This window comes from Cnephaeus nilssonii (genome assembly GCF_951640355.1).
Source record: "Cnephaeus nilssonii genome assembly, chromosome: 4".
NCBI classification, from domain to species: domain Eukaryota; kingdom Metazoa; phylum Chordata; class Mammalia; order Chiroptera; family Vespertilionidae; genus Cnephaeus; species Cnephaeus nilssonii.
Genome location: NC_137075.1, coordinates 21376952 through 21389865, shown reverse-complemented (window position 1 = coordinate 21389865; position 12914 = coordinate 21376952). Strand labels below are relative to the sequence as shown.

At 32.7% G+C, this 12914-nt stretch overlaps 1 protein-coding gene across 4 annotated transcripts in view; it reads right to left on the bottom strand.

Moving 5' to 3' along the window:
• RALGAPA1 (Ral GTPase activating protein catalytic subunit alpha 1) overlaps positions 1–12914 on the bottom strand; it is a 278398-nt gene that overhangs the window by 159209 nt on the left and 106275 nt on the right. For 3 of the 4 annotated variants that reach the window (XM_079767517.1, XM_079767518.1, XM_079767519.1), the window contains exons 17-20: positions 7239–8777; positions 5336–5460; positions 2827–3043; positions 1565–1741 (exon numbers count right to left, since the gene is read on the bottom strand). In XM_079767517.1, the coding sequence (XP_079623643.1) occupies positions 1565–1741; positions 2827–3043; positions 5336–5460; positions 7239–8777 (2058 nt within the window). The remainder of the gene's footprint in view (positions 1–1564; positions 1742–2826; positions 3044–5335; positions 5461–7238; positions 8778–12914) is intronic. The other variant, XM_079767520.1, reaches the window with a different exon arrangement.

Below are 12914 nucleotides of genomic sequence, written 5' to 3'. Positions count from 1 at the left end.
ATAAGTTCTCTATACATATCAAGTTTTACTTTCAGAACTTTGTGTGAAACTTTATTTTTGATAACTAAAAACAAATAAGGAAAAGTGGGGTCATACTTCTTTTACATATTATAATCTTTTGAAGACACAATAGTCTGATAAATAGCTTAAATAAAACTAGAATATGGCTTATATGATAAAACATCTCTAGTTCACTCAGAGCAAGATGTTTAAAAAGTCTTCTTACCTTCAAAAAAATAACTGGTCTCCAGATTAAGACAGAGACACATATGGTGGGATTCTGAGTCACAGGTTGAGATGGTTATCAGGTAGATCTCTAAACTATTGAGCAAACTTCTCAGGCATTTTATTATTTCTACTTTAAAATTCCAATCTTTTCAAGGTTCAATAATCTCTCTACACTGTCTAAAAATTTAGTTCTGATAATATTAAAATGTGTGTCACAGTAAAATCTAACACCTTACATTTTTTATTCACACATTTTAAGTGTATAATTACATAAAATTGGCAACTGTATATAGTCCTGTATTCAACAACACAATAAGAATATATAACAGATCATCACCATTAAAAGCTTTCTTATGCCTATTTCCAGTTGATCCCCTTCCCTAACCCAAGTAATTAATGATCTGCTTTGTCACTACAGTTTTGTCTTTTCTAGAATTTCCTATAGATGGAATAATAAAGTATGGTATGTAGGCTTTTGTATTTTACTTCTCTCATTTAGCATGTTTTTGAGAGTGAGTTATGGTTTTCATATATTAACATTTAATTCTTCTTTCTTGAGTGCTATTCCACTGAATATTCAATGAATGAATACATAACATGAAAAGTTGCTGAAGATAATTTACTGTATAAACATAGAATATTAGTATGTTGAAAAATAGGCTTAATAGCCAGTACGCTTTACATTTTTTATAATACTTGCCAAAGAAATTTATAAAAATTTAGGCTGATTCTGAAAGACAACGAAAAAGGTAGAGTGCGGTAATTCTTAACTTTTGTTTGTTTGTAATCTATTTTAAAATTGCTGCAGGAAATGCTCTGATGCCAACATACACAAAATTTCACATACAATACTAGGAGTTCAGAGTCCCCTGAAGTTATGCATGTGGATTTTAGGTCAAAAAACTCTTAATTTTTTATCCATTATTACATAAAGATGAGTGAAAAAATAATACTTTGCCCTAGCCTGTTTGGCTCAGTGGATAGTGTCAGCCTGCGGACCAAAGGGCCCCGGGTTCGATTCCGGTCAAGGGCACGAACCTTGATTGCAGGTTCCTCCCCGGCCCGGGCCCTGGTCGGAACTGGTACACAAGGCAACCTATCGATGTGTTTCTCTCACATCGATTTTTCTGTCTTTCCCTCTCTCTTCTACTCTCCCTAAAAAAAAAAAAAATCAATGGAAAAATATCCTCGGGTGAGGATTAACAACAACAAAATAATAATAAAACTTAAATAGTTATAAGTAATACTTAAAATCTATCAAAATTAAATTCTAAACAGGTTCTTTGGTGGATTTAAAAAATGCATTTAAGAAATACATTCCCTGGAGTAACTTTACCAGTAACCGTTGCAACTTCAGCAGAGAAAGCTTGTTGATTAAGACTGCTTGTTTCAGAATCTATGTGAAGCGTGGTTAGACTAGCCACTTCTTGCTCTTCAGTACTCTGAAGATGACCAGAACCTGAATCCACATCAGCAGACGATGCAATCCCAGTATCAGCTCCAAAGCCAAAATCTATAAGAAAAAAAAATGGTAGTACCTAGAAGTCCCAATCACAAAACAAAAATATCTATAAGAGACACAGCTACTTCAGCAAAATAATTAAATATTAACATTCTCCCTAAATCTATTCTATTTATATACCACTCACACAAGTGTAAATAATGCTAATGCTTGGAAGTTTACAATTAGAAACAATTTTTAAAAGTTCTCATAGCTAATTATTAACAAACAACAATGATAAAAGAAAAACAGCCAGACATATATCATCACTATTCTTATCCATGTTTCTGATAGCTAGTAATACATTTATTGCTCTTAAAGTACTTTATAATCTTTAGAGTATATATATATATATATATATATATATATATATATATATCACATATATGGATGATAAAAATCATTTTTCTTTTAAATCGTATTTCCAGTCTGAGATAAAAGCAGTATATATCCATAAGGGTGGCAAACATATAATTCTCCAATGTATCTCCCAGCTCTTCACAAACTTGGTTCCCAAGGTTTTGACTTTCTTTTTTAAAATTTTGGTGCCCTTCACTGACTGCCAAGTGTAATACAGAATTACAGCAGAGAAGCTATATGGTAGTGATATAATACCAAATAATATCACTGATGTCATTTTAACATGAAGCAATTATTCAAGAAACATTCCGAGTAGTGTAGCAATAAACATAACTGTACTGAACATAATGAAGCACTGAACACAACTAGGTTCCCAAATATGCGTATATAAAGTAGTGACAACTCATAATCATGACTATCTGTCCTTTATTCTAATAGCCAAATCCATACTAATTTTTTTCCTACATTTTTGTCTTTAAATCATTCATTTTATGAAAGGACAGTGTGTTTTGTTTTTTTTTAAATGTCTTCAGTATGACAAAATAAAGTGGCCCCAACTTGAAAATGATTCCCTAAAACTTCCTTTGGAATTTCACTGAAAAATGAAATCAAAATATGTGGAAATCCCCTAAGTAATATTAGAGAGGAAGGTGATGGTCATGTGATTCATAAGTCAATCTCAAACAGAAAACAATCAACAAAAAAACAATAATGCTCAAATAGAAAAAGATACTTGCTGTCAAATTTTCGTCCATCATATTGGAAAGCACTGAAAGAATCCGAATGACTATCTGAGCTGATAAGATCACTGCTCCCTGCACTGGCAGGAGAAGTCCATTCTGAGGGTACACCTGGGTCATCAATAGGGCGCATTTGGTTCTGCTTGTTTAGAATATCAGGGAGGTCTTTGGGAATTTCGAGGCTGCCTGGACTACTTCCTCTTCTTGTCATAGTCTAAAAATTCAAGAAACATTTATCATTTTTTAAAAGTCCTAAAATTCTTACTAACATCTGAAATCTTTCATTTCTGAGTCAAGTATCACAATAAATGTTGAGATTTAGGGCCTGAAGCAGGAGGGGAAAACACACTAATGGTACAATCTTCATTAACTGTATGGAGTTGGGAGCTGGAACCTGAACTACTGTTAGTCTGCCTAAAGCAAAGACCCAAATATCAGATGGTGCTGGGCCTAAGACTCTTAAACCTCAAAAGGATCCATAAAGTAAATATCAGTTAAAAGAGTAGAAAGAGGAAAATATTCAAATGGAAAAAGAAGCAGCAATAAGAAGAGATAGTGAAAGGAGGAAAGAAGGCCACTCTACAATGATGTCATTCTATAATGATGCTATAAAGATGTTATTCTATAATGATTCTATCATTTTTTCCCACTCAAGAAAAAAAAATAAGGGTGGGAAATGTAATGGTCCTGCAGACTTTCATTAAAGACAAGTTGAGTTGGTGAAAGAGGGTATAGGGCAGTGGTTCTCAACCTTTCTAATGGCGCGACCCTTTAATACAGTTCCTCATGTTGTGGTGACCCCCAACCATAAAATTATTTTCGTTGCTACTTCATAACTGCAATTTTGCTACTGTTAATGAATCATAATGTAGATATCTGTGTTTTCCAATGGTCTTAGGCTCTACAGCAGCGATTCTCAACCTGTGGGTCGCAACCCACAGGTTGAGAACCGCAAGCAGGGTCGCCTAACACCATCAGAAAACACAGATATTTACATTACGATTCATTAACAGTAGCAAAATTAGTTATGAAGTAGCAACAAAAATAATTTTATGGTTGGGGGTTACCACATGAGGAACTGTATTAAAGGGTCGTGGCATTAGAAAGGTTGAGAACCACTTGTATAGGGGGTATAAATGGGGATTAAATAAATAAATAAATAAATAAATAAATAAATAAATAAAAAAGACAAGGTGAAACTCAAATGGAATATGACCATTCTTTTTGTTGTTGTTGTTAATCTTCACCTAAGAATATTTTTTCCATTGATTTTTAGAGAAAGTAGAAGGGAGGTGGAGAGAGAGAAACATTGATGTGAGAGAGACACATCGACTGAACCGAGGGGCCAGGGATCGAGCCTGCAACTAAGGTAGGTGCCCTTGACCAAAATCAAACCTGGGACCCTTCAGTCCACAGGCCAGCACTCTATCCACTGAGCAAACCAGCCAGGGCTGGACTATGACCATTCTAAAAGGCAATTCCACATATATTTATCTTTCCTTAACAATTAAGCATTATTAGGGATAAAATTGCTTCTATTTTCATTTTATCATAATTCTAATACTCAAAACAAAGATAACTTTTAAATCTATTTCAAAGTTATCTGTAATGACTGAGAAATTTATGCTATCAATGTTATGGGAGTTTGGCCATAACACTGGAGTTTGCTATCTTTTCTGCTAAGGGCTGGCAACAAGGCATCAGTGTAACCTATGAGCAAATAGAGGGAGGACTAAGAAGGCAGTAGTTTATACCTAAGTAGTTGAGCAAACAGGTATTCTAATGTTTTACTCTGGTCAAAACTATATGCCTGCTTGTTTTGTCTTTGAATAAAAAATATGAAAATATAATTTAAAATGTTTAATTAAAAAGTTTAAATTGCCCTGACCGGTTTGGCTCAGTGGATAGAGCGTCGGCCTGCGGACTCAAGGGTCCCGGGTTCGATTCCAGTCAAGGGCATGTACCTTGGTTGTGGGCACATCCCCAGTAGGGGGTGTGCAGGAGGCAGCTGATCGGTGTTTCTCTCTCATCAATGTTTCTAACTCTCTATCCCTCTCCCTTCCTCGCTGTTCCTCGCTATAAAAAACCAATAAAACATATTTAAAAACACACACACACACACACACACACACACACACACACACACAGCCCTAATAGGTTTGGCTCAGTGGATGGAGCGTCGGCCTGCGGACTCAAGGGTCCCGGGTTCGATTCCGGTCAAGGGCATGAACCTTGGTTGCGGGCACATCCCCAGTGGGGAGTGTGCAGGAGGCAGCTGATCGATGTTTCTCTCTCATCGATGTTTCTGGCTCTCTATCCCTCTCCCTCTCCCTTCCTCTGTAAAAAATCAATAAAATATATTTAAAAAAAAAAAGTTTAAATTTGGGGGGAAGGCTGTTTGAATAAAAATTTCCACATATTATATATAGATGAACATAGTTATACATCTTTTAGTTTCTCTACCCTCCTCTCTAAAACCAGATAAATAAAATAAAATAATACTTACTGAGGCATTACCACTTCGAAGTCGTTCTGCTATAAACTCATCCATCAGATCAGGAACATTAGCATTGCTGCTGCCAATATCACTATTAAGAGGAGGCAGTTTTGGGCTCATATCCTCTTTATTGACTGAAAATAAATAAATAACTATATATAGTGAGGAAATACTTAACCGCATTTTCTAAATTTGAAACAAACAAGAACAACTCAAAACAAATTACCTATGCCATATCAATTATTTGCCAAACATGCATTTATAAATAATTTCTCTCCCTTTAGATTTAATTTTAAGAATTAGTAAATTGATATTTACTTTAACTAAGCAGATGTTAGTCAATCTTCAGTATAACCTTAAATAGCAAGAAAGCTTATAGATAAGCACTAGTTGGAGTTAGGTTAATATTGATTATAAAGAAACTGGTATATTTATCTTTCTTTCCACCTCTGTGCTTCTATTTAGTCTTAATTTATAATTCCCTTTTTTCCGAAAGAGTATTTGCAAGAAATACATCCCTTGAATCTATGAAAATCTCAGTGGGACATAAATGCATTTAAATTTAGATATTATTAAATAAAAATTCTATAATTTTGACATGTTGTTTCTATTCACTACAAAATCTAATTTTATTGCTTTTATAAAAGAGATTTTCACAAATATTTTCTGTAAAAAGCCCAAAATAGTTTTCTTGATTTTTTTTTGTTATCTTGATTTTTTAATGTCTACATTATGATTAACATTACCAAGAAAGTGTTAAACTTGGGAATTTAATTTACAGAAAATAAGATATTTATTTCACTATTATGCCATTAAAATGTTTATTTCTCTTCAATTAAAAGAGAATCAGCACTTGTTATATTCCTAATTAACTACAAAGCATTTCAGGTTAAGGAAATATACTGATCAGGAGCTAATTGTGAAATACCATTATCTTTATATTAATGGCCAGGCTTTGCTAAGCTGTCAAATACTGCCCTCAAGTGGCATTAATGGCTCAATGCAAGTTGCATTCATTGTTAATCATGCTAACAAAACCATGTTAAACAAATAAAATCAAAACCTACCTTACTGCTGAAAGTTAATTTTCTATATCTGTAAAGTTATTTTAAATTTGAATCATGACAAAATAGTTATCATAATCTTGCTTTTTGTAATTTGTCCATAGAGGTTCCATGTTTAAATCATGACTGGTTATCATGAAACCTTTATGCACATCTAAAATCTCAGAAAAGAGTAAGTAACAGTAAGTGTTTCAAGGGCATAACTTGCATTCTATACAAATGAATGCAAAACTTAATAGCCTATAGCTTGTTTGGAAATCACTTAAATAACAAATAACTATATACACTTTCAGATTTAAGAAATAATTTCCTCTTCAATTACAGTTAACTAAAAATGTTGGTGCTGATTGTAGGACCTTGATTTCCATTATGTTACATAATGTCCAAGTAATATTCTACCAAGAAAAAAATATCAGCAGTAAAAATAAATGAACTCAATGATATAGCTAGTGCCCTTCTAAACATAAACTATAGGGGTGAAAGTATTCTAGCTCCTCAGAAAACTTAATTTCAAGGCTCATGTAGTAAACACTCAGAAAAAAATATTTAGATAACCTTTGAAAGGTCATTGAAATTTTCCTATATCTTCCTTTTTCTTATCTTGTTCAGCAGCAAAGAGGTTTAACTAAATGCCTTATAAGGGAAATTAGTAATTTAAATAAACATTTTATGCTGGGAAAAATATAGCTGGGAAAAATATAGCTGGGAAAAGGCGCATGCATAACCAAACAGAGAGAAAGCAGTGACCATCCCAAAGCTTTTTGATTGCTTATAGCTTGCTTCAGTTGCATTAAGCCAAACTGGTGCTGTCTTTCTCCTTTTGCGCTCTGCACATTGTTAGTGCTCACCTGCAGCTTTCCTTCCAAAATAGCCCATTACATGACTGTACAGATCCCTCAGTGGAGCCTCTGGTGGCATTCTGTTCTGCCTCTGTGGGGAAACATTTGCCTTCGGCTTTGAAAGAGCATGTACAACAGTTTTATAAACGCCACCCAGGGAGCCCTGCGGTAGTCCTGTCTCATGACTTGATGATCTAAGAGTACTACGACTACCTAACTGATTACTTGCAATTCCTTCCTTTTGTAATATGGTGGGAATCTCTGTAGACTCCTTAATTGTTTTAGTACTTACTGATGTTGTACCAATTGTATCTAGAGGTCTGTACACACCAGGCTTTACTAGCTCAGAAACACTATTTGAGCTGGTATGGGGGGCGTTACTGGTGTTGCTATTGCTACTACTACTGAAGCCACTGAGCTTCCGCAGTCTCATCTTCCATGGGGCCTCTTTGTTTTCCATAGGATTATAAAACTGAACTGACTCGGTAGATGGTCTAAAAGTAACATGAACACTAGTTCGTTTTTTAGTAGCAATTTTCATGATTTTGGCTCTATGAGTTACTGTTTCAGACAAGCTCCTTTTGGTTGGAGAAAGCTTGCTAGAGTTTGTAACATGAGGCATTCTATGGTTAACAGGTGCTTTTAGTGTGGTTTTCTTGGCATGCATAACATGAGGGACAGTTTTCTTTTCATTAATTTGCATATCCATAACCTTTTCAACTAGTGTTATATCTACACAAGCATCTAATTCTGTGGCTGCTTGTCGATATAGATATTTCCTCTTTTCTTTATCACAAGGGCTACCTGAACTAGGTTCCGGTGACTGTTTATCACTGTTCAGTTGCTTAGATTTTTCAGAAGTCTTTGTTCTCATAAGACTATCTAATTGGTTAGATGAAGTATTATTCATGAAGACAGATGAGTTTTGTTCTTTTTGAAACTGTATGTTTACAGGAGTCCCAACAAAAGAGATATTTTCTAATTTATTTTCTTGATCTAAGTATTCTAATTTATCTAAGGATGACCTTTCATCCTTATTTACTGCAATAATCACTTCCTGAGAAGCTGCATCTTTACCTAACTCATTTTTACTGTGATTTTCCTGGTTTTCCTTAAAATATTCTTTCAGGGAGGAAAGAAGATCATCATCTCCTTCAAGGTCAATGTACTGGATTTGTTCAAAAGCTGAATCTGCGAGTTCTACTGGATCTATTAAGTGACAAAGATGGTCATATATGCTATCACCAACTTCCAGAGAAGACTCTCTACTATGAGTATCAGTGATGTGGCTTTCAGTGGATCTAGTTATTGAAGAAGCCTCTGTGGAACTCTGCAAGCTTGGCGCATGACGGGACGAACTGTCAATGACAGGAACTGCACCTTTGGCTCGTTCAACAGTGAATGGTTCCAAGATGTCAGAAGTGCTGCTACTTCGAGGCAATGGCTGTTCCTCATTCAAAGCACCAAAAACTTCATTCCCAGTGTCTTCACTTTGTGAAAAATGTCTGACTCTAGTTGGGCGGGGAAGTATTTGAGTATCATCAATATCTGTAAAAAAGAAATATTACATAGAATAGAATGATATGAATATGAAAAATAAGTATTACTTTCAACCATACCCTAGTCATATGCTTAAAAATAAAAAATTCTGAGATTTTTGTAAGCTCAATGAAAGAAAATATATTAAAAGTACAAATATGTTTTTAAATAATGATGGGCACAAGCCAATACAGCAGTGTCAATGAATTAGAAAACTACCAGAATACATTTTAAAATGTTAACATGCATAGAAAGAGACAGTAAGATGATGAAACATTTGGAAGTGCAGTTAAAGATAGAGCTGTGCCAATAAATCAAGCAATTCAAACTGCTGTTCAGTTTTTCCTACTTATTAAGTTCCAAGCAGAAAAACTAGATCTTAACATAGAAAGCTGACCTAACTATACCATTGTAAAGTCTTATAGGGTCTCATAAATTCCCGTTTTCTTCCTTATCAGGCAAGAGTCATCATCTTTTCTTCAAATCTTGCCTATCTGTTTGATCATGTATTACAAATGAAAATCTCCACCCTCCTCCTAAACTCCTCTTTGTCAGGAAACTATCTGTTCTATGAAGTATTTTATGTAATTTTATTACAGCATTAACATCTATTCAACCCTATCAAATAAAATCAATATACTGTTAAAAAAATTAATTGTATTTTTAAATTTCTGACTAATACACCATTTAATCCTAGGAAGAAACCTTCTCTGCCTATCACTAGCCCTTTCCATTAAACAACCATCAAACCTTATAAACTGTATCTATGTTTTCTTACATCTCTTTTTAAAAATCACAGATTTCTGAATAAAAGTGGACATTACAAACTGTCTACTTTAACTCTCTCACTGAGGAAATCGAGGCTTAAAGAAGTGAAGACACTTTCTCAAATTTATAATCATAGTTTGAGAAGCAGGCTTAGTGTTATTACATTGCTTTTGTTGCCTGAAATGCTAAGTATATGGTAAAGGCTCAAAAATATTTATGAAATCAGAAATAACAAAATGGAACACTATTTAACTATACAGATATTACTAATTAGAAATATTAGAAGTAAAATACATCTTTGAATTTATCATGGCCTTTACATTACCTAGAAATAACTAAAATATTTTTTCAGAAGCCAGCAAAATAATGAAAAAAAGGACACAGTCAAAAAGTCAGATATTGTTACTCTCTAGGTTTGTAACACAAAGGTAATAAGCAACAGGACTATAACTGAACAATCAAAATGAGAATTTAGATGCAGAGTAAGACAGACCTTGTCCAAGGTCACATAATAATTTATTGATGGTACTGTCTAGAATTTAGGCTTTCTTACTTTAGACTCTGAGATCAGTTTTCTCATTTTTAAAATGGGGATAGCATTCAAAACATTTTCAGGATTCATACTATGGATGAAAGGAGACTAGTCTTCCTGTTATTTCATTCATATCATCCTCTTTGTATGAGGTCCAAAAGGAGCCACCTTATACCAAATTCAGGTCAAGAGAAATTTGTATTATGCCAAGATTCCACTATATTCCTGAAAATATACATTTATACTCTCTTCATAGGTCAAATTTTACAAAGTTAAACTTCTTTTATTAAGTTGAGAATATAATACTAAAATGATGCTGGATTTCTTCTTCATGACCCTCCTCCCCCCCTTAGAAATTCTCTAAATAAAAAGTAAAACATCTAAGAATCTTCATATTTATGCATATATACTTATTTATTATTGCAGCAGGTAACTAAAGCATATTTGTGCATCTTGATGAATGTCAATATTTTCGGTTGTTATATCTCTCACAATTTATCATAAGAATCTCTGTGCAGAGGACAGAATTTGTTCAACATGCACAAATATTCTTTTTTTTTTTTTGCACAAAATGTTTTTTTCCACAAAATATTCTCATAGGACTCAGCAAAGTTTATGGCAAATACTATGTAACTTTTCTATAAAAATTCTTAAGAATTATGTAGTTGAAATTTTATCAGCTCCAAATTTAAAATCAAGATCATAAGTCTTACTAAAATTTAATGTTATGAGACTAGCAAATAAGTGAACTTCAGAAAAAAAAGTAGTTTTAATTTTTAATTTCTTTTATTGATATCTCATTCTAAAGCCAGTAAAGATTACTATAAAGTTGTTTTTAGAAATTTCTTCCCAAACCCAGTCTCCCCATTGCATATTAGAAAATTTAACCATTTATTTTAGCCTAAGTTGTTTCCTAAACTTTTGTAACCACATATGAATATCTAAAACTTTTATGCAAGTTTAAGAGATTTTTAAAAATATATTTTTCTATCCATAATACAGTGTTAAAGAATTTAAATTTAAACAAAAAAACTTTATGAAAGTTTTAAGCTTTAAATACAGTTCTTACATCAGCATATGACAATACTAATTGCATAAAATAAAATAATTGCTAACAGAAAACTAATGTCAGCACTTGCATAATTGACTCTAATAAGCCTTAAATTGAAAGAAATACAGTAAAACCTTGATATAATGAGCTAATTCAGGCGAGGGGTTATCTGTTAAAGCTGGAAATCCGTTATATAAAAGTAGGTTTTCCGAATGCTTATGTTAAAAATTTGACAAATTAGTAACTTTTTAACTTATGTAGACATGTTTGTGTAATTAAAATTATGTATGAAAGTTTAATTTCACAGAAAACTGTTCTATATGTATTACAGTAATTTTAAATTATTACTGAATAGGTCTAATTAATGCAGCATGCGATAAAACTGCTACAGAAAGTCATGCCACATGCCAACAGAACCAATTACTGGGTGTGATGCGGTGTGATCACGTGCTAATCATTCTCCAAACACTGTTTACAAGCAGTGACTCTTGTATTTAAATATAAATAGTTGTAGATACATAATATTTATGTTGGCAAAATTAGTAGTGTTTTTTCCAACATATGCCCTAGTCACTATAATTTGTTAAAAATAAGAGTGAACAACAAAAAAACAATAACCTTGTTGATTTAATTATAAGCAAATCTTGGTTAAAAGCATTTTAACCCTTTGCACTCGCTTGCTTTTTTCTCGATTCCTTTATTCTACTCAGGATTTAATTTTTTAAATACCCCAGATTTTACAAAGCGTAGCAGTAGAATAAAAAACTGGAGTTTCTTTTCATACAAACTTATTTATTTGGATTTTTTTATATTTCAAATTATTGATACATTCAAAGAGTAATTTGCACTCGACATCCGAGTGCAAAAGGTTAAGATTAATTAACAAGGTGTTAATTTTCACATTTGACATATGGACTGTAAGTTTTGTCCATTAAATCTGAAGTCTGTGAAATCGAAGTCCACAAAATTAAGGGTTTACTGAATAACTAAACTTTAAGGAGAAAAGGCGAAATAATCGCTAAACCATATATAGTCTTTTCTACACTCTACGCATTGTTCTAAGAATCTTATATATATTAACTCATTTAATCCTCATAACAACTCTGTGAAGTAGTTATTATCCCCATTTTATAGACGAAAAAACTATTTAAGTGATCTGCTTTAGGTTACACAGAAAGTGGAAAGTTGGGATTGGAAGGCAAATATTAGTGCATGTCCTTATACTCTTGAATAATATATATTTATGAAATAATTCATTAACTTTTTTAAGTTGGTAAAAATTATATTATTAAAGTAGCACAGTGAGTTATCTCCATAAAGATAAAAATCGTAGAAGTCAAAACTTAGTCAAATACAATATTTGTAAATTATACAGAAGAAAACAATTGACAGTTTGTATTAGATTGCTGAAAATAATGGTGGCATCAGGTTAAAATAAAAATGGCCTTCACAATAATCTAATTATACTGCTTATATTTTACCTTAAAAAATAACAGCCTCTAAATTAAATTAGTTTAACCTAAAGTGTTAGTAAGCACTGAATGAGCAAAACAAGAAAAAAGGTTTTTTAATATACTAAAAAATACTTTTGAACACTGAGAAAATGGTTCCTACAAAATACTGGAAATATCAGTTTTATCTCTGGATTTCCTTAAAATATTTAGCATTAAAATTTTCTGTATTAAAAAGTAGTTTTTTTTAATAATATCCTGCTTCAGAAAAAAACAACAAACCTTTGATATTTCAAAAGATAAGCTGTAAATTAAAGCATAATGTATAAAGTAAATAATTCCTT